Genomic DNA, 26,632 nt, shown 5'->3' with positions numbered 1-26,632 from the left:
CTCCGAATGTGTGTCTCCAATTCTTGTTACAGGTCGTTAAAAGTTGTTGCAGTGAGGCTTTGCAAAGCTTGGTGGTACACTGCAAGATGATGTGATCGTCTAGATTTCTCTCATGAATTCGATACATGACACCCTCTGTGACTATGTTATTTGGTTGTTGTTTAACGCCGCACGCAGCAATATTCCAGCTATATGACGGCGGTCTGTAAATAATCGAGTCTGGACCAGACAATCCAGTGATTGGTGTCATGAGCATCGATCCACGCAGTGAGGATGTGATGACATGCATCAAGCAAGCCTGACCACCCGATCTCGTTATTAGCCTCTTACGACAAGCATGGAGTGAGTGAGAGAGTATGCTTTTACGCCGCTTTTAGCAAAATTCCAGCAATATCACGGCGGGGACACCAGAAATGGGCTTCACACATTGTACCCATCGAACCCGGGTCTTCGGCGTGACGAGCGAACGCTTTAACCACTGGGCTACCCGACCGTCCCGACAAGCATGGAACCTGTTAAGGGTATACTATGCAGCCTTCGTGGATAGAGGCAGAACGTGAAGCCACCTGTCGTATACCCCTGTATGGTAACATAAAATTTGTGACATCTGAAAGAAACGCATAACACAGAGCAGTGAATCTATGCTATTTATTGCCGGAGAGATAAATGTCAAAGTAGTATAATTTATGTATATATATATGTGTGTGTATAGAAAATAATGCTGCATCATTAATACTGACAGTGTCCACTTAAAGTGGACATTTGACCATGACCCTTTGTTCGCATGGCTGTGGGGGGCTAATGACAATGGGTTCGGTGTCAATATCATTTTACAAATGACCGTCTAGATGAGTACAATTTACATTACCACGTCACATCCGGTTAAATAAATGATCACCTTCTTACCCTAAATGCTAAGATTAAACTGAAATAGCTACGAGTGGGATTTTAAAATGGATGTAATTTCAAACTAATGTGGATCGATTTGCAATACTTAAAATGTCGTTACTCCTCGGATGGGTAATTCGACATCCTTGATTATTATGTGTACCACATCTCGATTGCTTTTGATGATTACCCTGGACTTATTTCGAGTAGAGCCGGGATCGAAAGACGCTACGCTAAAAACAACCGTCCAGTCACTTTACGCTCGTGTGCGAGAACCATTTTATGGAAATTTTGTTGTTGTTTTTATGAGAGGTGCAGATGGTGACGTCATTTTTCTACGGTAGCAAATGGGTCATATGATTTATCGTTACAAAAAGGAGATATGCACTGGCCATCTGAGGATAGTTGTTCATGTACGTATTCTCCCAAGTTCGCATACATCGACTTGTACATATTCACCCACGTCCACGGGTAAATGCATGTCAACTTGACTTGGCTGCAAGCACACGCTTTTCGGCTCGACTGTCGTCTAGCACTAGAACCAATCACACCGTTCTAAGGGCTCGCTAACGAAACTCAGCAAGAGCGCCTCCGCATGGCGGCGCTGTCTTCAACAACTAAAACACGGTGTAGGAAGTTCTCTGCGGGAGGAAGGATCTGTACTGTATCTGTCGGAGGCGTAGTTCCTGTTTCAGCGCCATGTATTCCTCCACAGTGTACTGCTTCTTCGGCTTCTGCAACAGAAACACCTCTGTAATACTCTAGCCAAGGAGCTAATTAGGGACCGACCATTTGAAATTCGGGGTGGGGGTGTGAGGTGGGTGGGTAGTTGCCCCGGGTATGTGTTTGGGGCGTTGGGGCCTTTTTCTATCAAAAAAGTTCGTTGTCCCAGAAAATTCCTGAAAAAAAATAAATTATGCTTCCGACTGTTGAAGAAAATATTTCCTGCCACAATAAATACACTGTTGCAGTGTTCTTTAAAAAACTCTTACTTTTAAATAAAAACGTATCTGGTTTTGTAGCTGCAGCTGAAAAAATCTAATCCACACACACACACACACACACGCACGCACGCACGCACGCACGCACACACACACACAAACACACTCACACACACACACACGCACACACACACACAAACACACACAGACACACATACACACACTCACTCACTCACTCACTCACACACACACACCAACCACAACTCACCTCACCTCCACCTACGAACCTATTAAACAGCAGTCACAATTACCATGCATCTTTAGCTAATGGCTAACAGCTAGTCACTGTCACAGTCAAACCCATAGCTAAATCTTGAGCAAAGTAATCCTACCGTGATTTTACGACGGCTTGAAGTTAAGTTCGCGATTTCACCGAAGATCGACATCATCTCTCCTGAGATCGACATAACCTCAACTAAGATCGACATTATCTCACCTAACATCGACATTATCTCACCTAAGATCGACATCATCTCACCGAAGATGGACATCTTCAACGGTGGAGTTATGAACGTATTAAACTGGGGCCCTGTCTACCGATGTCTGTACAATCACAATATTTTGCGTACCAATAGTTGAACCACCGGTTACGCCACATACATAATTTGAAAAAAAGGTTCCAATTAATTCAAGACAAAAAACACTCGAATGATCTTGAGTTGATTGCATACACGCAAGAAGTATTCGTCCAAATGTCACATCACCACTTCTTGCTGGGTTCCCTTCCTGTCACCCTTTTAGATAATATGACATGCAGTTGACAGGCAGATTGCTCTACGTCGTAAATAAGTTTACAAAATCCAGTTTTATAAAAAGAAAATCCTCATGAATTTTACTCTATTTTTTTGGTGAAAGATTAATTTACAGGAAGCACCGTAACATGTTCTGATTACATCTTATTATTTTTGGTGAAATAATTTTCACGAAATACTGCGAAATTCAGGAAGAAATGATGGTTGTCATGACAACAGCGTTAACGTATCGCGCACCTGATTCACAGGCATGTCCGCGTATATTTGAGGTTTGTAGCATGATTATCAGTCCCATAGACATCCTACTGATGTTTTGCTCTTCCAAAATATTAATATCCTTTGACAACCATTACACAATTCATGGTGAACAAAGTTTAGAAAATGCTTAAAACAGTGGTGTGATCAGTGGCATTTGCAATCCAGCAATAACAAATTCATTTGAAAAACAACTTAGTCACAGGGCAAACATGAAGCTTTGTTTCGGAAAAACCTCAGACTGATTCTTGCAGAAAAACAGTGATCATTTCATGCGTCAAAAATCTTATTATACATAAACTGCACCAGTGTAACGAACGATTGTCATTACCTCAGTGGTGGTATTGGGGAACACTGCTCATTCGACTCGATTTAAGTTTTCGGTAAATATAATCAGCGGTAGACGCTGTCCATTCCAAACAGGACGTTGTTAGGTACCAACTACCATTTTCTCGCTGGACAGTAAAATTTCAGATTCACCTGAGCACATGTAGCATAATTTATGAACGTTTTCAACACTTTTATTTCATTTTTATACTTAATCGAACTTGTATCATGCATCGAATGGCTTTCGGACCAGACGTCAAAATGGCCGATACGATAAACGTGACAGGAGAGATTTCGGGAGTTGTTAATAAACCTGTGGCGGTTATATGTTTTAGTCATCATTGATAAACTGGCCGATCACTGAAATGTGGTTGTAGAGATGTGTCAAATAGAAGCTAAGGTACATTCATATATTTCTTAGACTGTCACTATAGTCTAGACACGGATCGAGTCGATCCTATTGTAGTTTGAATCTGCTTTTCTTCGTTCTCTTCCCTCGGATGGGTTGTAGCGAGGGTATCCTTAAACGGACATGCAATCAAACTCTCTGACTTATCCAAAGTATGCCCAAAACGCTTAGTCCAAGATTAAAGAGTGTAAATTTTAAGAAACAACGCTTCTGTGTTTATTTGTGCGAGGTAATTCCCAGGGTTCCCCCAGGAATGTGGGAGTAGTTCGTCAGTGTTTACGTCATTCTAAGAACACGGCCTCGTGAAAGACATATGAACGTCAAATTGTGCCGTTCATACACTTATGAACTTTCAATATCGCGGTCATGTGACCGACCTCTCGTGTAAACTTAGAATATAAAAAATTACAGCATTTCAACTACCGTATTCGACGTAATAAGCGCTCCGCTCTAATAAGCGCCCACGGCGATATTTGCTAATATACTGGCTAATGTACAGTCCCAATTAGCACCCCTTCCCATTGATAAATGTATACAAGACTGTTTATTCGTGCATAATACGTTTGATATATGCAACCTCAATTATGGGCAATTAAATTCTGGAAGATATATTTGTCGTATATAAACATTTCATCATAAACCACGAAATTTACGCTCTTTGAACTAATTTTGAGAGCGCCCTGGGCGCTTAATATGTCGAATATGGTACCTTGTTTTGCCCGCGAAGAGCTGCAAACGTCCTCGTGTCACATTAAACAATAACCCACATTCGCTCTCTTTTTTTTATAAAAGCGACAAAAACACAATTACAAAATCAAAAAACAATATCTTCTAAAAACAGAGTCCATTTTACGATTTCGACTATATAAGCATTAGTTAATGATCACTATAAATAGCGAAGGCGCTCGCGAAAAGGTTAGCGTATCCTGTCACACCGGTGGCACCAGTCACAAACACATGCAAAGGCAAAAACCGTTTTCACCTTAAAAGTTGTTGTCACTGATGCGTCAACTTTTGAAATGTCCTCTACCATAAAACTTTGTGAAAGCTTTACCGAGTTTGAGCAAGAGTCGTTTGACCCTCTTGAAATCTTTGCAGAAATAATACTCGATTGTACCTCAGAAATTGTGAAATGTAGATTCATGTAGGCTGGAGCTGCTCGAATATTGCCCGACACGAAGGGAAAGTTGAAGCCACCCCTCTTACAATCTTGCGGATATTTTTATTGTCACTCTGAATCTTTATGCATAGATCTAAATGTGAAAGAGATGAGTCAGTTGCACTGGTCTCTGTTATTGCTAGTCCAGGTGGGTAAATCAGTGGTTATTTAAACAATTATCGAACAATATCAGAATGTCGATATATCTGAAGCTTAACCCGTGAAGATCCGGATTAGAATTGGGTTTCGGCAATCCATGCTTGTCGTAAAAGTCGACAAACGGGATTGGGTGGGCAGGCTCGCTGACTAGGTTGAGGCATGTCATCGTATCCCATTTGCGTAGATCGATGCTCATGATGTCAATCACTGAATGGTCCTGATTTGATTATTTACAGACCACCGTCATATAGCTGGAATATTGCTGAGTGCGGTGTTAAACAACAAAGCTGAAGTTCTTCTTGTCCACATCCCCTTGTCGTAATTTGGCCAATCCGAGAAGACATTCCGATTCATACGCATAAAGAAACAGTTCAACCAGAAGGGGAGCGCACTTGGTGCCTATGGGGATGTCTAATTTATGCCCAAATGCTTTATCCATAAATATTCATTTCACATGCTATCAATGAGAAATTCCAGCATTTTCCACACTGTTTTCTCAGTCCATTTCAGATAGCATTTGCTTTCATTTTAGACAATTTGTCCCTAACCTCTAAAGATGGAGATGTAACTCAGGACACCACTTTAACTAACAAATACTCCATGGATGAAAGAATAACGTTTTCCCCTAAGTGTGTCGTGTGGGATAGCGGGGATGTACAAAGTTGAAAAATCAAATGTTTTGATATACATTAAACTACGTTTATAACGAACACGCTTATAAGGAAAGGTTTTTTGCCCCGTCCATTTGCTGGAATTATGCTGTATATGTGTTTATAACGAACAACGGTTATTACGAACTAAATTTAGTGGTCCCTTTAAGTTCGTTATAACCGTTGTTTACTATAATTGAACTTCGTTCTTTTCTGGGATGATCTGAAATACCGTTTGTGAATATAAAGAAAGATGTCCTTCAGCAGCTTTGGTTTCCAATTGAACAAAACCGGATTGGACATGTCTTCAGGTTTTAGAAAGTACTGATACGTGGGTTTGGCAGACATCTCCCCCATTACCATCTGACCCGATACTAGTATGTGGCCTTCATAGGTCTGGCACGCAATGTTCTCTAGGCGTCTTTTGTACCCATGTGACATTATTTATTTTTCTTTCAGAACCACGGACATCGAGGCAATTGATTAGTCATGTGTGTCACTTAACACCAGACCCTCACCTTTAATCACCCACGTCAGAATGAAACATGAGTTAATGTGTGAATCATTGTGTGAAAGCGTGCACGTCTAAATATGGCCTGCGCGTGAAAAGAATTCACAGTATCAGCAATGGTAAATTGCTTCATAGAAGGATATTAAAAATCCTCAACATTGCGTCATCTTTAGCAGGAATAAGGAAAGACAGAACAAGGTTTTGTCAAGCTACATTAACCAAAATAGACAGCTTGTATAAACAATTACCAACTAGAAAGTGTGAAACCAGTTACCATCAGCACGTACTGGTTCTGCTTTGTTATATAATTATCTCGGTTCACGCAGCTTTTAGCAATATTCCAGCAATATTACGGCATTATTATTGAGTGTCTCACATAAACACTAAAACGATTTTGGCCAGGAAGCCCCTAGGTGCATGATATAAATAAAATGTATATATATAAAATTTTGATATAAATAAAATTTAGTTCAAAATATGAACTCAAAGGGATAAACACTTGCCTAAATCATGCGCCATGAGCTCGGATGAAATCACATTTTTTACTGTCCAGTGAGAAAATGGTAGTTGCTACCTATCAACTTCTGGTAAGATGCGACTATCGGGATCGGATGGTCTCTGACTTGGATGATGTGTGTCATCGTATCCCAATTGCCTGGATCGATGCTCATGATGTCAATCACTGAATTGTCTGGTCCAGACTCGATGATTTACAGACCGCCGTCATATAGCTGGAATATTGCCGATCGCGGCGTTAAACGGCAAACAAGGCAACACACCAACTTCCGGTTTGGCATGGACAGCTTACCCCTGTGCTTCAGATCCAGAAATAATAACAGACGTTTCTACACCGCAGGCTTCCCGATATAGTTGGGAGAAGCACACACGCGTAAGGGGTTACATTGCAAGTCCACCAGTATCCTCGAGGAACTATTGGCGGTCACAGGGCTAAATGAAGCCTTGATTTTGCTGGAATATTGCTAAAAACGGCATAACACCATACTCTCTCATTCATATATAGAGGGGCGGTGTTTGACAGTAAACAGACATATCATTTCGATATTTTAATAAGTACTTCAGAATCGTTTTGGTTGTGTTACGTCACAGGTGAGGTGAGGTGAAATGGGGTTTATTGCACTTATATAGCGACGTGCATGTACGTGTGTGTGTTTGTGTGGCTGCTTGTACTAGTCCGGACTGATGCCGATTTATAGTGCTAGCTCACTGAGATGCCATGCCGCAGTTCAGCATGAATATCCCACTCAGACACAGTATACTGACTCCGAGCCGACCAGTCCTTGTTTTAGCCCTTTAATGCCGAGCGCCAGACAAGTAACAACAAATACCATCTTTTTACGTCTGTTGGTATGACGCGGCCGGGGATCGAACCCCGGACCTTCCGCTCTCCGGGCGGACGCTCTACCGATAAACCACGGAGGCGGTACTACGTAACAGCGTGTCATGTTGATGTGGGATGAAAGCTGGAAGTGAGGGTGTGAGATGTTATATGGCGCTTGCAGACCAATGAACCTTATTAATGAGAATCTGGGATTCGAACCCATAGGGACGAAATTCTTCACAGCGAAGCACCATCGATGACTTGATCACCAGTGACCCCAGGTGAACTAAAACTCGTTACATTCGCGCATGTTTATTTTTACAAATATTACGTAATATGTATGAGTATAATATGAATAAGAAACTAACGACGTGAAAATGATTCGCAGAAATATTAATCCAAATACATTCAGGCGCATACAACCCGTTTATTACATTAACACAAGAAGGCCATTATCATTACGACAGTGTGTAGACATCTTAACTCGTGTTTCAAAACTGCTTTCAGCTTTGAGTGGGAATATAACGATATCCTTGAGACTATTTGACAGGTCAGTGAGTGTCAATTATCAATAACGTGATGTGTTAAATGAAATGAAAATAAAATATGAGGTTGTTTTTTAAAGAAACATATCCTCTCTTTTTGTAAAGTAGGATAATGGTCTTCAACGAGTGAAGAAGTATGGTTTTACGCCTCTTTTTAAGCCATATTCCAGCAATATCGTGGCGGGGAACACAAGGGCTTCGCACATTGTACCCATGTGAGGATTCGAACCCGGGGCTTCGGCGTGATGAGCGAACGCTTTAACAACCAGGCTACCCCGCCGCCCTTATGACCTTAGTGTACTGATATGGAAAGATGTTGCACTTGATGTGTAAATATTTAGAAACAATGTGGCTAAAGTTCACGATCGAATACCCGGATATACCGGATACTCGGCAGATGAACACTAATAATAATATTATTAATAAAGCGACAAACACGTTTCCATATCCAATAACATTCTGTAAAAGCCAGAGCATAAGAAATGCTTGGATATACCGAATTTTTGTATATAACAAATACACAGATATACCGTATACTCGGGATATAAGAATTGTTCGGGTATATACTCTGGGATATATTCGGAAAGTTGGTTAAAATAAAATTGATGGTTTCTTTTACATGTACCATAAGATGAACCACATACACGTCAGAGAAAGGGGGGTTGGGTGTCCCAGTTGCCTCGTAGAGTTCCACAGGGGCTGGCAGCATTAGTGGTTCGTGAGTTCGAATCCCAGATTCCACTAATTTTTATTCTTGTTTGTAAGCCTTCCCACATTAAGCTGACACGCCGTGATATAACTGAGATAATTTTCAAAGGACACTATACCCATCTCACCAAACGACAAATTAATTTTGACTATAGTGTCAATAGGATCCATCCAACAACACACTGTCGTATATATGTTGCAGATTATCAGTGTACTGGGACAGACTACGTGTGTCATTGTTTCCCATGTAGCTGTTTCGGATGTAGCTCATGCTTTCAATCATTGGTTTGTCTTTAACGCGTTCGTTCGTCACTCAATGACCCGGGTAGGATTCGTTATGCAAGGTTCCATGTACCCGCCATGCTATTGCTTCATTATTGCCCCAAAAGTATCTCTCACAACCGAAACAATGCACCATTCGAAAACTATTCCAATCTAGTCCACAATTTACTTCCAGAAAATTCACGCTCCACTCCACTTGCAATTCCAGCTTACCTTTTCTGTGAGTCGGCGTCGTGAATTCCGCCCAGAGTTAGAATGGGCGGACTTTCGGAGTTTTTTGGTGTACTCTGTTACAGACAAAAAGAGAAGCATTGAAAAAAAATACAACGAAATACACAAAGGCTGATTGATGCTGAATACTATTTTGTGATTTGGTAAAATATCATTATTGCGTTAAATCAATCTAGAAATGATAGAGATAAAGATTATATAAATATTTTACAACACTAATACAAAGCATATGTAACCACCCTCAATAATCCAGTGTATCATAAGTCCATTCTGTTATGACATAGAAGATAGTTACGCGATTAATCGCAACGACCAATGGAGAACGAAGCGTGGTTATTTTACGATAAAACATTGTTCTATAATGACGTCATTTCTGGAGATTCGAAATGCGCTCGCAACCTGATGACGTTGTAAAATGGACGACATTATTTCCCCCCAAAGATGTAGATGTGCAACGGAGATAACCGCAGTAACTGAACGATCACACCTAATAGCGGGAGAGATGTGACAGTTGGTACTAGGAAACAAGGTACAGATCATCAACGTGAAAATTTAGAATAAAAAGGACTTGTCCGGCGGATCGGATTTATCATTATTTAAATAGGGATAAATATTTTTAAAGCTTGTACATTTTATTAACATCCTGAAAGACGCTGTACATAGTGTTGATATCTTATATAAGAAATACACGACTCCTGGTCGTTGTCTACCGTACAATAAAACACTACAGGGAGAATAAACCACTCGGGGCTGCGCCCACTCGTCGCGTATTTCTTAAATATACCCTGGACCATCCGCCACCATAGCCTCGTTTCGAAAGTAGCGTTATCTGCGCTCTTATAACTAACTTAGCACTAACACGGCCATGAGCAACCAAAATTCAAAATTCCTTTTCCTTTTCTGAACTTATGTTCGGCAGAGACCTACAATATAATCGCTGCCTTGTCAGAACGAGACTTCGATATATTTATTCAAATCAGAGTGAGTGATTTGGGTTTAACGCCGCTTTTAACAGTATTCCGGTTACATCACGGCGTGTCAGCTTAATGTGGGAGGAAGCCCGAAGTGATGCAGGCGAAACCCACGAGCACGGGTATGGTGCTGACAAACCTAGAAACATAATCGGGGCGAACCGGGATTCGAACCCACAATCATAGGTTTCTGGCGTGCCCAGGGAAACAACTCTGCACAGCAAATCGCGACACCTTAGACGACTGGGCCACCCGTGGCCCCTTATTCAAATTAGAAGACTGCTCTGCAGGAATTTAATCGTAGATAACTGGCATCCTCGATTATCTCGAACACCCTGGACCCTTCCACGTAGATGTGAGTCCAGTTCGTATGAGTGAGTGAGTGAGTGAGTGAGTGAGTTGGGTTTAACGCCGCTCTTAACAGTATTCCAGTTATATCACGACGTGTCAGCTTAATGTGGGAGGAAAGCCCGAAGTGATGCAAGTCTCAGACGTTTACCACTTCGGTGAAACCCTCGAGCACAGGTATGGTGCTGACAAACCTAGAAACATAATCGGGGCGAACCGGGATTCGAACCCAAAATCATAGGTTTCTGGCATGTCCAAGGGACGCAACTCTGCACAGCGAATCGCGGCGCCTTAGACGACTGGGCCAAGTTCGTATGACATGACACTAAAATCAGCCATCGAATCAAATTACAGGATACTGCATACAGAAACTCTGTGTATAGGAGGTAACGACTCGTGTTATTGTGTAGCGTTTCAAATACAACTTGGGGCATCTTTTAGCATGAGGACGCGTCCGCCCCTTGTCCTGATACTTAAGAAAGAAGTTCAAAATGTTTCGTTGTAAAATCCAATATTTGAAATCCTATATATCAAGGGGTCTCTCGCAAGAGGCCGCTATTTTGAATGTGGATCAAAGCCGAACTGTCGTTCAGAAGAGTCGGTTTGATTGGTTGTTTAAGCTCATCAGCCAAACGATCGTGACGTCACTTCCTCAACGAAGCTGATGGAGTCTGGGTTCAATGGTCTTGGTGACATTGCGGCTTGTTTGAATCATGAAAGGACGTCTATTTTAAACGGTGTCTTATTTGAATTGGACTCTTGGACATATGAGTCAAGGGTATTTTATCATAACAGAATGGAGATTTAAAACACTGGAGACTCGATGGTGATATTTCAAGAGACCCAGTAAATCTGCAGAAGCTATATAACGTTATAGACAGAGAGTGCAGTCCAATAAAAGGACGCGCTGACAAGGAATACAAGCAAAACACACCTGGATTATGTTCCACTTCAGAAACTAGGTCATATATCCGGGTACTGACAACAGAAACACAATGCGCATGCGTTAAGTTCATGCAGGAGGCCCATGCAAAGAATTGCGTATTGTGGGATGTAATGGCGGTTGTTATACAATCTCATCAAAATTAGATCTCAGTTCTCGCAACCGCTAAACAAAGATCTGAGGACACATTACGAGTCATGTCAGAACGATCTTTCATCCGACCAATCAGAGCGTCGCTTACCACCGCGCAAGCTCGAAAAGTTCAACACCGGGTATTCCGAACGACAATTACGCCCTTTACGACTGAATCTGTCAAAAATCATCGTCTGTCTCTTGCTTCAATAGGACAAACATTTGAACATTTGAACGGAACGCATAGCCCGTACAGATATGTCTTTTCCCAGAATGTCACATCCCAGAATGTTCTTTTGTATAGTTTTCTCATTTTTAATCAAAACCATTTTTCAAAGAGTAGTCGCCAGTTTCAAACAAAGGTCGTATAGCTGGAGAAAGTTTCTTTCTGATTGGCTAATGTTGATTTCTTGTTAGTCGTTTAATTGGCGGGTCAAAGTTCGCGAAAGGTCGTTCTGACGTGACCTGTAATGGTATGTCCTCTGATCTTTGTTTTGCAGTAGCGAGAACTAAGATATGATTTTAATGTGATTGGGTTGTTATATTGTTGTGATTAATGAAGCCACGTTACACTAGGTATACATAGGCAGACAGACATACATGCACAATGAAGCAATAAATGTACATCTTCCGGAGGCAAGAGAGTTAACTGACTAAAAAAGTCCAGTTTCCACCCTTGCCGAACTAGGCCAGTATTATGGAGTTACCTTTTGGCTGGACTAACGAGTCTATGCATAGTCCAATCAAAATCGTGCATCGAAATCGAAATCCGGTTCGTAAACTCTCTTGCAGATTTCGGTCGATTGCAGGATTCGCAGAGCATGTGCACCGCCAACTCGTTGTCAACAGATATTTTCCAAATCTTTTCATGTTTTTAATCAAGGTGCTCACGTTTTATTACAACATAGACATTGATTATCGATCAGATCGTCTTGACTGGGCGCCACTGTTTTGTTTCAAGCAAATGCAAGTGATACGAGAAGGGGAATCTGATTGGTCTAAAGGAGAAGCTCAGAGGGGACATAACTCGTAATAGCCACTGGTGGCGCTACGATCGAGCCCAGGAATTCCAGCCTAGTTCGTCAAGGGTGGAAACTGGACTTTTAAAGTCAGTTAACTCTCTTGCCTCGGGAAGATGTAAATGTATGGCAGATAAAAGACAAAATACAAGATAGAAAAAACATATACAATACATTTTGAAACCATGAAAGAAAGTACAATACATACATATACCTTCTGATAATACAACATTTCCATGGCAACACGTTGACGTTACCTTGACAACGAAGAACCTGCCATGGTGGAGTATGCCCTGTTCCTCACGTCAGCGTCTGACGCCGCATCGTCGTCGTCGCTGCGGTAGGTGTAGAATGCAACGCTCCGTGTCGTATCCCTCATCCTCATATGAACTTTGTTGCCTGGTCTTGGCTTCCGCTCCTCCTGGTGAAGAGTGAGTGAGTGAGTTAGGTTAAACGCCGTTTTGAACAGTTTTCCGCCCAACGTGACACAGGTAATAAGACGTTTTCCACTTTGGTGAAACTTACAAACAGGAGGACACTGTGCCGAAGAGGATTATAAAGATAGTCAATGTGTAATGTTGACTTAACCGAATCAAAGTTTGTCCAGAAAACGGTTTGGTTTTTGGTTGGTTTGTTGTTTAACGACGCACTCAGAAATATTCCAGCTATATGACGGCGGTCTGTAAATAATCGAGTCTGGACCAGACAATCCAGTGATTGACATCATGAGCATCGATCCACGAAATTGGGTTCGATGACATGTATCAACCAAGTCAGCGAGCCTGATCACCCGATCCCGTTAGTCGTCTTTTACGACAACCACAAAACGGTAGTGAATGTTATTTCACATCGCAGTCGGCAATGAACCAGCTGTATCACTGCGGCCTATAATGACCGAGTCTTGTTTTGACAAAACAGTGGTTGATAATATGAGCAACGATCCACGTCGTCTGAATAAAATTATACGCAATGATACGCTATACAGCACCCGCTCATCATTGTCGAATCTTACTTGGATTTTGTCTGGAGATAGGACAATTTTCCAGCTACAGCTGCAAAACCAGATGATATTTAAGAAAAACTATGAGTCTGAATATTTTGTGGGAGAAAAACACCTTGCAACAATGTAATTGTTGTGGCAGACAATTTCTTCTATTTTTTATGAGTCGGAAAAATAATTTTAACATGTACTAAAAAAATATATATTGAGCAGGACATGTTGGATGTCTTGTGTGATAAACATCTTTTTTCGCCTCATCCTAGTGTCGGTCCCTAATGAGGAATTGGACCACACTGAGTTTTGAACGAATCGGAAAGAGACCTAATAGACTGGGGTAATTTCTTCTCCCACTGCTTTATCCAAAGACTATCTGAATATTGAGGAAACTGTCAGCCCTAAAAAAATCTGTCTCGACAGTTTTCATGGAGTGGTGAAATGATTGCTGCATGTTTTGCTTTAGCCCATACTGTGTCCAGCAGGCTCTGATAAAAACGACACATCAGTTGAACCGTGGATTCACACAGTCAAACTCGAACGCCTAACACGCGATGGCGAAATTACCATGTTTTTTACTCGTCCTTACTTTGAAATTCTTCCTAATGTAATTCCATTTTGTAATCAGAAAATATTCTCAAAATTCGAACGTGTGTGGAACGCCTGACACTGAGATATTTTCATCGAAGTGGCTAAACACAGTATGTTTTGGTGTCAAAGTGACTTGCTCGTAAAATGATATTCACTTGAACATTTTCCCCCTTCTTATCCATTCGTAAGTACTTGATCATACCAGAAATCACAGACGTACTGTAAAACCCTACAATATAGATCTTTATTATCGGTGAGATCGTCTTGACTGGGCGTCGCCATTTGTTTAAAGCAGAAGCAGGTGATATCAGAGTGGAATCTGATTGGTCAATAAGTGTCGACACCAAGTAGACGGCGCTCTGCAAATCCTGCAATCGAACGAATTCGACACGGCAGATGCAATGTTGCTTATGAAGCAGATGTCGATATCGTCATTCCAGCCAAATTATAGCTCCGGCCTCGTTCGGCTGGGGTGGAAACTGGGCTTTTAAAGTCAGTTAACTCCCTTGCATAGGGAAGATTACATGCTCTCAAACACCATGATACTATGGCAGGTAATAATCACTCTTTCCCCTGCACTGCAAGAACATGACGTGACGTGCTGTCGGGCATTATGACATTGTGTACAAACACAATAGCACCTCTAGTATATCAGATATCAATCTTCCAGACAAATATATATATACATATATACATTGCAATTAAGGCCCAAGGTAACTAATCATTCCGAATATTTCGAAATCATGAATCATACAGCTATAAAACGTGTAGCCTGGGTGGGTGAATGAATGTTGTGTAACGTAGATATATTCCAGTTCTGTCACGTCGGCCGGTAAATAATCGAGACTGGACCAGCCAAACCAGTGGTTGATAGCACAAGCAACGAGTTTGCCCCGACCTGGGTGTATGACGAGCAATGTCTCCGACCCTGTACATCCTCTGCTGTTTGCATCCGACCCGTGAAGATCCGGGGTGGAATGGGTCTTCAGCAACCCATACTTGCCGTAAAAGGCGACTATGCTTGTCGTGAGAGGCGGCTAAAGGGATCGGGTGGTCAGGCTCGCTGACTTGGTTGATACATGTCATCGATCCCAATTGCGTGGATCGATGCTCATGATATCAATCACTGTTGTCTGGTCCAGACTCGATTATTTACAGACCGCCGTCATAAAGCTGGAATATTGCTGAGTGCGGCGTTAAACAAACCAACAATCTATTGGCGCCCAGGCGACAGATGGGCAGTGGGACCTATCACTCGGAAAACAACAAACTTAACGTGTAAAAAGACACGGACAGACATGCGTTTATATTCCCGATAATGGCATGTGTAAATAGGCAGGTAAACAGGTTGAAAAAGTTCCAGACTATTAGCGTGCGTACATCACTTTCTCTAAAACTGTTAACATGGCCGCTTTCGCACACCTTTATAAATATACCCGTGTGCAATACAAGTGTGCAGTGAGTGAGAATTGTTTTACGCCGCTTTAAGGAACATTTCAACAATATCACTGCGCGGACACACGAAGTGGGCTTCACACATTGTACCCATGTGGGAAATCGAACCCGGGCCTTCTGCGTGACGAGTCGGGGCAAGCGTTCATGTGTCTCATACTCCTCAATGGTATTCGCTTTTGACTTTCCAACTTCAGGTAAAGCGCGAGCGCCAAACGTAAATTTTGACTGGGACGTCACCCCGAATTTTGAACCCCCGAATTGTTTGGGTCTCTGGGTACGTCTCTTCTTCTCCTTCTCTCTCATTCTGATCATATAGAAGACACTGCCCGGTCCGAACAGGTTGACCAGTGGTCCCTTCTGAAGACGGTCCACCTTCCAGCCAGGCTCGGGGGACTTCTCCGGGGAGGCTGTTTGCTCTATTTGGTTATCCCTCTTCTCCTTCTCGTCCAGTGTGTAGAGGAAGTAGCGGAAGAGAGGAAGCTTCTCCTCGCTCAGTCTGGAGAAGTGGAGGCTCAACCTGGTGTGGACGATGTTCTTCATCATCTTGATAGCGTGCGGGTTCCTCCTGGGTGTATGACGAGCAATGTCTCCGGCCCTGTACATCCTCTTCTGTTTGCATCCGACCCGTGAAGATCCGGGGTGGAATGGGTCTTCAGCAACCCATGCTTGCCGTAAAAGGCGACTATGCTTGTCGTGAGAGGCGGCTAAAGGGATCGGGTGGTCAGGCTCGCTGACTTGGTTGATACATGTCATCGATCCCAATTGCGTGGATCGATGCTCATGATATCAATCACTGTTGTCTGGTCCAGACTCGATTATTTACAGACCGCCGTCATAAAGCTGGAATATTGCTGAGTGCGGCGTTAAACAAACCAACAATCTATTGGCGCCCAGGCGACAGATGGGCAGTGGGACCTATCACTCGGAAAACAACAAACTTAACGTTTAAAAAGACACGGACAGACATGCGTTTATATTCCCGATAATGGCATGTGTAAATAGGCAGGTAAACAGGTTGAAAAAGTTCCAGACTATTAGCGTGCGTACATCACTTTCTCTAAAACTGTTAACATGGCCGCTTTCGCACACCTTTATAAATATACCCGTGTGCAATACAAGTGTGCAGTGAGTGAGAATTGTTTTACGCCGCTTTAAGGAACATTTCAACAATATCACTGCGGGGACACACGAAGTGGGCTTCACACATTGTACCCATGTGGGAAATCGAACCCGGGCCTTCTGCGTGACGAGCGAACGCTTTAACCAGTATCAGCCACATGTATGCAATTACATCTACTCCAGGCTTCAGCATGTTCAATCGGTTGAAGAAAGATCCGATAAATCTTTTGTTTTTACACTTTCATCAAGTTTGAGAATGCAGAATCAAGGGTCGGTACAATTACCGTTGACATACCAATAAACTGAGTTATAAATCCACAAAAAAACATATGGGGTCGGAACGAAAAAACAAGGTGGGTTTAATCCCTCTCTATCAGTAGTTCCGTTACTTACGGCGTGTTAGTATAATGGGCAAGGAAATCCCGAAGTGATGAAGTCTCATGTGATAACAACTTTCGGAAAAACCCACGAGCTCGGATTTGGCGCGGACAAACCAAGAATCCTAAATATTCTAGCACTCGAACCTGCGATCATCGGATTATGCCAGGAATCAGGGAGGCAAATTGCAAGCGAATTTCGGCTCTTTGAAAGACTCTGCCCATCATGCCCCCGATAAGACGACAAAAGAACAAACAAACGACAAAAGAACAAACAAACGACAAAAGAAGAACGATAAACCCACGTACCAACATCCCTTGGTATCGGTGTAGCTTCACCGCTCTCTTCACCCCTGCTGACCGCGTCTCCGGGTCGTCCAGGCTGCTGTGCCAAGCCTGGATCCTCTCCTCCAACCGAGTTAACGCCGTGTCTCCGATTGACAACGCCGCCTCGTCCCCACTGTCGGCATCATCCCCCAACATCGGCGACAACGTCTGCCTAGTGGTCGTGGATTCTCTCCCCTTGTTGTCATTGACCTGAAACAAGTTGGACTCGTGGAGCAGATCTTCTGGATCCTCATCCACAGCCTGGTACGTGATTTTAGGAGGAAACTGAGACTGGCCGTTCTGAAAGGTTGGAGTAGGTGTCTTCCCGGGCTCCGTTATAAAAGGATTATGCCCTACAGACATCTCCGGTCTGGGCAAGCGTTCATGTCTCTCATACTCCTCAATGATATTTGCTTTTGACTTTCCAACCTCAGGTAAAGCGCGAGCGCCAAACGTAAATTTTGACTGGGACGTCACCCCGAATTTTGAACCCCCGAATTGTTTAGGTCTCTGGGTACGTCTCTTCTTCTCCTTCTCTCTCATTCTGATCATATAGAAGACACTGCCCGGTCCGAACAGGTTGACCAGTGGTCCCTTCTGAAGACGGTCCACCTTCCAGCCAGGCTCGGGGGACTTCTCCGGGGAGGCTGTTTGCTCTAATTGGTTATCCCTCTTCTCCTTCTCGTCCAGTGTGTAGAGGAAGTAGCGGAAGAGAGGAAGCTTCTCCTCGCTCAGTCTGGAGAAGTGGAGGCTCAACCTGGTGTGGACGATGTTCTTCATCATCTTGATGGCGTGCGGGTTTCTCCGTTCGATCAGACGGTCGTAGTTCCGCTGGTCAAGCTGGTAGACTTCCGCTTCCTGTGTGCAGATGACGCTTTCGGCGTACGTCGAGAGACCCAGCGCCATCTCTAAGTCACCTGCCGGGAACAGTGAGTTGGGTTTAACAGACAGATGTGTTATTTGTTGGATAAAACAAGTCCAAGGGTTTTTATGAGGTTTAAAACCCTAATCCGAGGATTGTAAATCTCATAACATCCGAGGGGAAGTGTTTTATCTAACTAATAAACCGACAAAAATAGTTGTGACATTTATCAACAATTTCATATTTCAAACATACTTTCCATGAACCATAGGAAACGGACGTAAAATATCTCTTCCTGGCGCATATCTAGGTGGTGAGGTTTAACGTCGCGTCCAAGATTAGTGCACTAATATAGCGACGTGCATACACGCGTGTGTGTGTGTGTGTGTGTGTGTGTGTGTGTGTGTGTGTGTGTGTGTGTGTGTGTGTGGCTGATTGTACTAGTCCGGAGTAACGCCGATTTTATAGTGCTAGCACACTGAGATACCCTGCCACAGTTTAACATGACTACCCCACTCAGACACAGTATACTGACTCCGAGCCGACCAGTCCTTGTTTTAGCCCCTTAATGCCCTTAATGCCCCTTAATGCCGATAACAAGTACCATCCTTTAACCTCTTTTGGTATGACGCGGCCGGGAATCGAACCCTCGACCTTCCGTTCTCCGGGTGCACGCTCTATCACTACCACTACCACGGAAGCGATCGTGCCTACATGTACTTGGAAACTATACTATTGGTTCACTCGCGAGACTACAGATACGAAGGAAGCAAGCTCCATCCACTGAATAATACATAACACATTTGTCATTTTCTACTTCATTACGCACATTTCCTTCGGTTCATTTTGTTCCCTATCTTCCCGTGAAGACCCGGGATAGAATAGGTCTTCAGCAACCCATGCTTGTCGTAAGAAGCGACTAACGGGATCGGGTGGTCAGGTTCCCTGACTCGGGTGATGCATGTCATCGATCCCAACTGCGTGGATCGATGTCCATGATGTCAATCACTGGTTTGTTAGGTTTAGACTCGATTATTTACATACCGCCGTCATACAGCTGGAATGTTGCTGAAGGCCCAATTTTCAACCCTAGCCAAACTAGACTGGAATTTCGGAATCTATGCATAGTCCAATCAAAATTGCGTAACGAAATCGACATCCGGTTCGTAAAATGCCGAGTAGATTTCGGTCGAGTACATGATTTGCAAAACATGCGTACCGTCAACTGGGCGTCGACAGATATTTTCTTAGGTGCTTAAGTAATTTGATACACTTCGCGGGGTAAACCCCTTTTATAGCAATATAGATCTTTTGATCTGACCGCCATTTTGTTTGAAGCAAATCCGATGTGATTATACAGATCTGCTATAAAATTGTGTCTTTGTTAGAAAAGTAAATATTAGCATGCATGTAGCATTTATCTTGTTTATGCGATGCATGTGTACGATAAAAGAAGCTAATCTCATTGTTATAACATACCTATTACGTCCACAGCTCCCATGAGGCAAAGTTCAAGATGACGGATCGTTGTCTTTTTGCCTTCTTGTTGCGGCTGTTTCCGTTTTTGAAATGTCTTTTTCTTATCCACGGCCTTACTCTTCTCCAGCTTCATCTCCCTGGAAAATATAAATATTCAGTATATAAGAAACACAAGTTAGTACTAAGCATAATACCGCATTGTGTTCATCAACCCATGCTTGCCGTAAGAGGCGACTATGTTTGTCGTAAAAGGCGACTATGCTTGTCGTAATCGGGTGGTCAGGCTCGCTGACTTGGTTGATGCATGTCGATGCTCATGATGTCAATCAGTGGATTGTCTGGTCCAGACTCGATTATTTACAGACCGCCGTCATATAGCTGGAATATTGCTGCGTGCGGCGTTAAACAACAAAGCAACAAACAACCCACATTGTATTTATCTCTGTAGTTCCTCCTGATTTCAAAACTGGAAAGGTTGGAAGTACGGGAATAGTTTCTATTCTTTTAATTCCCAGGTACACTTTTTACACAACCCCCAAGATGCGACTGGTGTGAATGGAAGCCGCTAAGGTAGGAGATACTCACCATCGATTATCCAGTGTTTTATATCGGCATTCTATAATTATGATAGTGAGTAAGTTGTGTTTAACAGTATTCCAGTTATATCACGGCGTTTGGGAGGAAAGAGATGAACATCTTAGATTAATAGAGTGGAACACACAGGGGAATCGATATTGACCTGATTCAGTCGTCACCACTCGCATCTTCTCCGAAACCTATAGCTATGAGACTTCGGTTTGTCCAGAATTCGAGTTGGTCACGAATGACTGTGTTTTGAATTTTTTGTAAAAAAAATTCATGTTTTTTCTCACATTTATTTTTTAAAAGTGAAAGTGTTTTATTGATACTTACTTCTGATTAAATGGAACAAGAAGGATATAATGCGTGTTTCTAAACACCTCGGAATTACTACAAGATAAGCTCGGTCGGGTCGTGTTCTAGTTGCGCATCGTTGTGGAGAACGGTTGGTGTCAGATGTGTCGCCGGATGTTAAATCAACCATTTCAACGATTAGACACTGCGGTCCGAGTGGTCGAACATACTTAAACCATGTCCAACATTTATAGCACCTAATACGCTTCAAGGGTATTTTGAAAGATATTCAGGAACTCTATGCTCAACTGTGAGAAGACCGTGTGAGTCGGCCCTGCGTGAAGCGATATATGTTCTCCGAGCCTTTCGCACGTGCACCTCGCGCTTTGGGATTTGGGTTATGAAATACATGTCCCGGGGCAAGTATACTATTCATTTTGGACCAACTCGGGCACATTCAATCACCTGAATATTACTTGCCCATGGTGACGGGCCTATTATGAGCAAACTTAGCCCTGATCATGATAATAGTAATTTCCTTTTTACCGTTTTGTTTCCTTAAACGAAAAGCTACAAAATCACAAGTACTGTACAAATACTAGTATGCATACTAGAGTAACATACTGTATAAAAATTGCATAAAACACATTTCGCAGATCATAAGCGGCTAAGCACTAAGTCTTGATGTAAGTCATTAATTTCATACCATTTCTTTCATGTCGCCGTGGCAGAAGACTTCATTCGTTAGTTTTCTGTGCGGATATCACGGGTTCGAATCTCGCTGATATCAAACGTGTTTTTCATGAAATTGTTCTATGATCAACATAAATGATTCATAAAAGTTCCGTCGTTGCCAAGTGTTGTTTAATCAACAATTCAGTTAGTTTGACCATGGACAAAGGAGCCAATTTTGGATTATAATTAGTCCACAACTTAGCTCTATTGTTTCCTTTTACGTACGCTTCTTCTCTCACTCTCGCTCCTGGCTGTACCGGCTGTATCTCGTGCGCCTACCTAGGGTGTGACATGGGCATTTCAAATGTCACTTTGTGTCACGCCACAACCGAGGAGAGGCTGGATCGACTGGACATTGATTTATATTGATGCCAACGTATTGTTTTCCTGAATAAACGATATTTCAAGTCTGCACCGCCAGTCCATTAGTATCAACATCGTTGACAAGGGGGGCGGTCGGGTAGCCTGGTGGTTAAAGCGTTCGCTCGTCACGACGAAGTCCCGGTTTCGATTCCCGACATGGGTACGATGTGTGAAGCCCATTTCTGGTGTCCCCCGCCGTGATATTGCTGGAATATTGCTAAAAGCGGCGTAAAATCAAACTCACTCACTCACGTTGACAAGGACCTGCGACAGATAAAATGCTGTATCCTCGACGTTCTCTGTTGAAACGGTGATATTAAAGAGCTGAAGATACTGGTAAATGTTCTATGTTCTAATACTCCAAACGCACGCATCTGCTTTCTCGCCTTAGTGGGTGAGTGAGTATGGTTTTACGCCGTTCGCAATATTCCAGCATTATCAACATTATATTCCAGCGCGGGACCACAGAAATGGGCTTCACACGTTGTACCCACGTGGTGAAACGAAACCCGGGTCTTCGCCGTGACGAGCGAATTCTTTACTCACGTAAGTTAATATGTTTTTTTGAATATATTCGTCGTGAGAACGGATTTGTGAGTAGAGTGATGCAGAAGTGAAATTATTCCTTTGCACTTTTTTTTCTCTGGGGGAAATATTCCCATGGAACAGTTTTTACTACGATACGATTCTTGGTGGATAGCGTACGTGCCCGAGTAGGCGACTGAGCACGTGAGCGAGTACATAATTTGTATGTCAGTGAGTACTTCAAAGCGTGCCCACCTGATCCCGTTAGTCGCCTCTTACGGCAAACATGGGTTGCTGAAGACCTATTCTACCCCGGATCTTCTCTCTCACCTCCTGGGGGCACGGGTGGCCCAGTCGTCTAAGGCGCCGCGATTCGCTGTGCAGAGTTGCGTCCCTTGGGCACGCAAGAAACCTATGACCTATGTTCGAATCCCTGTTCGCCCAAATTATGTTTCTAGGTTAGTCAGCACCATACCCGTGCTCGTGGGTTTCACCGAAGTGGTAAACGTCCGAGACCTGCATCACTTCGGGCTTTCCTCCCACATTAAGCTGACACACCGCGATATAACTGGAATACTGTTAAAAGCGGCGTTAAACCCAACTCACTCAATCACTCACTCTCTCACCTCCTGAGCCGCTCCCTGGCCTTCTCCCTCTCCAGCGCTGCGATGTCCCCCTTGGGGAACAAGGTGGGGTACTGGATGGGGTGGAGACTTGGGTCCACCACGATCTTCACCTGTCCGCTGAAAAACACGACCGTACGTCACGTTCACTGCTCAAGAAATCGCGGGGGCTAATAATAATGAGGTGGCCGATTGGGTGGTCACCATTGATAGCCAGAATGAGGGAGGGAATGAGTTTTACGCCACAGTCTGTGTTTTCCCACGGCGGTCTGTAACTGATCTAACAATGGACCGGCAAACTGGTGGTTTACAGCATGAGCAACAGTCAACTTGACGATATAAAACTCTGTTTATTTGTTTGTTGTTTAACGCCGAACTCAGCAATATTCCTGCTTTTCGACGGCGGTCTGTAAATAATCGAGTCTGGACCAGACAATCCAGTGATTGATGTCATGAGCATCGATCCACGCAATTGGGATACGATGATATGCATCAACCAAGTCATCGACCCTGACCAACTGATCCCGTTAGTCGCTTCTTTCGACAAGCATAGTCGCCTTTTACTGCAAGCTTGGGTTGCTAATCCGGTCCAATAAGGCTGGTAAGTGCTGAGTATTATAAAACCATATTTATTGAAAGACTAGCAATTGAATAAACTCCTACCTAATGACAATGACTTAACAAGAGTAGTGTTTGTGAGTATAGTTTTACGCCATATTTAGCAATATCACAGCGTGGGACACCTGAATTGGACCTTCACACATGTGGAGAATCGAACAGTGACCTTCGGCGGAACGAACGCTTGGGGGGCACGGGTTGCCCAGTAGTCTAAGGCGGCGCGATTCGCTGCGCAGAGGTGCGTCCCTTGGGCACTCCTGAAACCTATGATTGTGGGTTCGAATCCCGGTTCGCCCCGATTATGTTTCTATGTTTGTCAGCACCATACCCGTGTTCTTGGGTTTTTCCGAAGTGGTAATTGTCTGACACCTGCATCACCTCGGGCTTTCCTCCAACAATAAGCTAACACGCCGTGATATAACTGGAATACTGTTAAAAGCGGCGTTAAATCGGACTCACTCACTCACTCCACCGACCCCGTCAATATTTCAACATGCAATATCGTCACATCTAGATACATATTACGAGAACACACGCAGCTTTCTTCGCCCCAACAAAAGCAGAGCTCTTGGCGAGCATGGAACGTTCATACAATCCAGAATTAACACTCCTTAATATAAGGACCATTACCAAGATTTCCCAAGATGGGTACTATGCACCAAAAATGAAAGGGTGTCGAAAAGGTTTAAATGTAACTAACCTAATTATAAAGTGAAGACCGTCTACGGCTGTGTCCTGTTTGATGACCGTGTCTTCAAACTTGAGGCTCCTCTTTACCAGACTCATAGCGACCATCCTCTTGTAGCGGGGATTCCAGCCCGAGAACAGGGGGTAGTCGTCCACAAACCCGTACTTCTTGTCAAACTCTTGAGCCTGAGGAGGTCAAGGTCAAGGTTATATTGTACCTGAAGCCAATGTTTTGTTATTGGTGCACCACAAAATTAATAATTGTGATTAAGATCCATATAGAATCAGCCATAATGCAGATATGGATGAGTACTGTCCTGTGCCATTTCTAGCAATATTCCAACTATTCAAAAAATAGACACATCCTACAAAAGGGCCTTTCTGGCCCAGTTGGAAATTCGCTGTGCAAAGTTATGTCCCTTAGTCGTACCCGGATCCGATGGTCTAGGTTTGAATCCCCGATACGCCCTGATTTGTCAACACCATAAACGTCAAAGACCTTCCCCTGTACCCACCTGATATGCGTGTAGTGATCTGTTATACAGGTCTCTGTTGACCATCAGTAGGTCCGTCGTCTCGTCGGCGATGATGGTGGCGTTGCGGACACTGTCGGCTCTTATAAGGGCAAGTTCGCCGAAACTCTTACCGGCAGCTGCAACACGGACAAAAAGAATGGGTGAACAAGGTCGAATAGAGGGAGTGAACAAGGTCAAATACTGTGAATGAACAAGGAACACTTTACCAACACAATAGCTTGACAAACTTGACATGTTATACCAAACCCCAATGGTTTAAATGCAATAGACTTAAATGTTAAAAGAAAAAAAATAACTTTGAATAAATGTTTTTAGGGGAATTGGTAATGTTTTTACCACAACATTTACTGAGGAATTTTGTAAGTTTAGCCGCAGACTTTTGTTATTTTACCGCAGAATTTTGGTAATTTTACCGTATAATTTTGATAATTCTACCACAGAATTTGTCTGGGACAGTAAAATACTAAACTGCAAACTGGCCAATTCCTCCGCATATAGTTTGTACAACATAATGGCCGATTTCGAGAACTTTTTTATTATGGTCATTAGAAGCTAACATCGGCCAGCACTGGAAGGAAGACATATTGGAACAAATTCCATAATGTCACGTGACTATCACATGACAATACACACAAACGTGGCCGCAGACGTAACACCGATGTGTATACTTAGAGTGTCGCTTGTTGTTTTCCACAAGTCAAAGAGTAAACCTTATTTATGTTCTGCAGGAAACATGGCCTAGGTTCCTGGCACCCCTAAGGTACGCAACTCTTCATAGCGAATTGTGGCGCCTTAGACGACGTGGTCAACCGTAACCCCCTTCTCGTCTATGTACTCACGTATCTTGGCCATGTAGGTTCCATATTTGGATCTGTCCAGAGACTTGAATCCCTCAGACTCGGCAACATTAGCCTCTTCATCCAACTGTTTCTGTTTGATGGACTCGAAGTCGTCTTCGACGAGGTTGGTGTTGATGTGGACGCTGACGGTGCCGGTGAGAATGATGTAGAACCTTGCAGAGAACAACAGAGGCCGACCAATTGAGATTTGTTTTACAGATGGTTTGGGCTTAACGTTCGCTCGTTACGCCAAAGACCCGGGTTTGATTTCCCACATGGGTACAATATGTGAAGCACATTTTTGGTGTCCCCACACCGTGATATTGCTGGAATATTGCAAAAAGCGGCGTAAAAAAACATACTCACTCACTCTTGTGACTTGTTGGTTATAAATCACATGTGACTTCTCATTCACTCGAAAGACTGAAGTTTGATCGGCGGTTTTTGTTAAATGTCTGTTTAGTCGTACATTGTTGTTGAAGAATATTAGGGATAATAACATTAAGTCTTTAGGACCTTATGAATTATAACAAAATGCACGACGCATGCAACATAAGCATTGGATAGATCACAGTAACAACTCACTTGTCTCCCTTGTCGCCTTGTCTGATGATCACGTGATCACGCTGACATGTTGAGAATTCACAGTTTTTCACAATATCCAGCAATATTTCTGAAAAACAGCAGTCAACTATTTCGGTAATATTTCTGAATATTTTCATATAACTACACTATCAACACTTCATTATCACCCTACTCAACACTTCATCACTACTCTATTTAACATTTTATCAGTGTATACTTTTATAACTAATTACACTACCACTATTCCACTGACCACTATCCACGCACCTGTCTTCAGCTCCTTGAAAAGTTCCGCCTTCTTCCTGAACCAGGGAAGGATGGTGTCTATCTCACTGGTCCCCCTCTCTGTGGGGGGTTTGTTGATGATGTGCAGCACGCGCTCGTACACGTGCGCCATGATGCCCCAGGAACTGCC

The 26,632-nt window shown here is 43.1% G+C and overlaps 1 protein-coding gene across 1 annotated transcript; it reads right to left on the bottom strand.

The window, feature by feature from the left end:
- Positions 1–661: 661 nt before the first annotated feature.
- Positions 662–26,632, bottom strand: LOC139462322 (uncharacterized). The gene is made up of 12 exons (XM_071243958.1): positions 26,485–26,632; positions 26,218–26,305; positions 25,633–25,805; positions 24,773–24,909; positions 24,271–24,443; positions 22,956–23,072; positions 19,834–19,970; positions 17,475–18,409; positions 12,887–13,050; positions 11,470–11,513; positions 9,199–9,272; positions 662–1,622 (listed from the first exon to the last, which is right to left on the bottom strand). The coding sequence occupies exons 1-12, from the start codon at positions 26,612–26,614 to the stop codon at positions 1,506–1,508; spliced, it is 2,289 nt and encodes a 762-aa protein (XP_071100059.1). The 5' UTR covers positions 26,615–26,632; the 3' UTR covers positions 662–1,505.

The sequence above is a fragment of the Haliotis cracherodii genome, unplaced genomic scaffold (assembly GCF_022045235.1).
Source record: "Haliotis cracherodii isolate W230 unplaced genomic scaffold, xgHalCrac1.p SCAF_15, whole genome shotgun sequence".
NCBI classification, from domain to species: domain Eukaryota; kingdom Metazoa; phylum Mollusca; class Gastropoda; order Lepetellida; family Haliotidae; genus Haliotis; species Haliotis cracherodii.
The sequence above is the reverse complement of the archived record's forward strand: the minus strand, read 5'-3'. Positions and strand labels throughout refer to the sequence as shown.

Bases quoted from the DNA above. Each gene is read 5' to 3' on its own strand.
- LOC139462322 (XM_071243958.1), bottom strand. From the start codon at position 26,614: ATGGCGCACGTGTACGAGCGCGTGCTGCACATCATCAACAAACCCCCC. The intron at 18,410-19,833 runs GTATGTTATAAC...TGTTCCCGGCAG, and splicing joins GGGAGCTGTGGACGTAATAG to GTGACTTAGAGATGGCGCTG. The intron at 11,514-12,886 runs GTAACGTCAACG...TTCTGTTGTCAG, and splicing joins GCAGGTTCTTCGTTGTCAAG to TACCCGGATATATGACCTAG.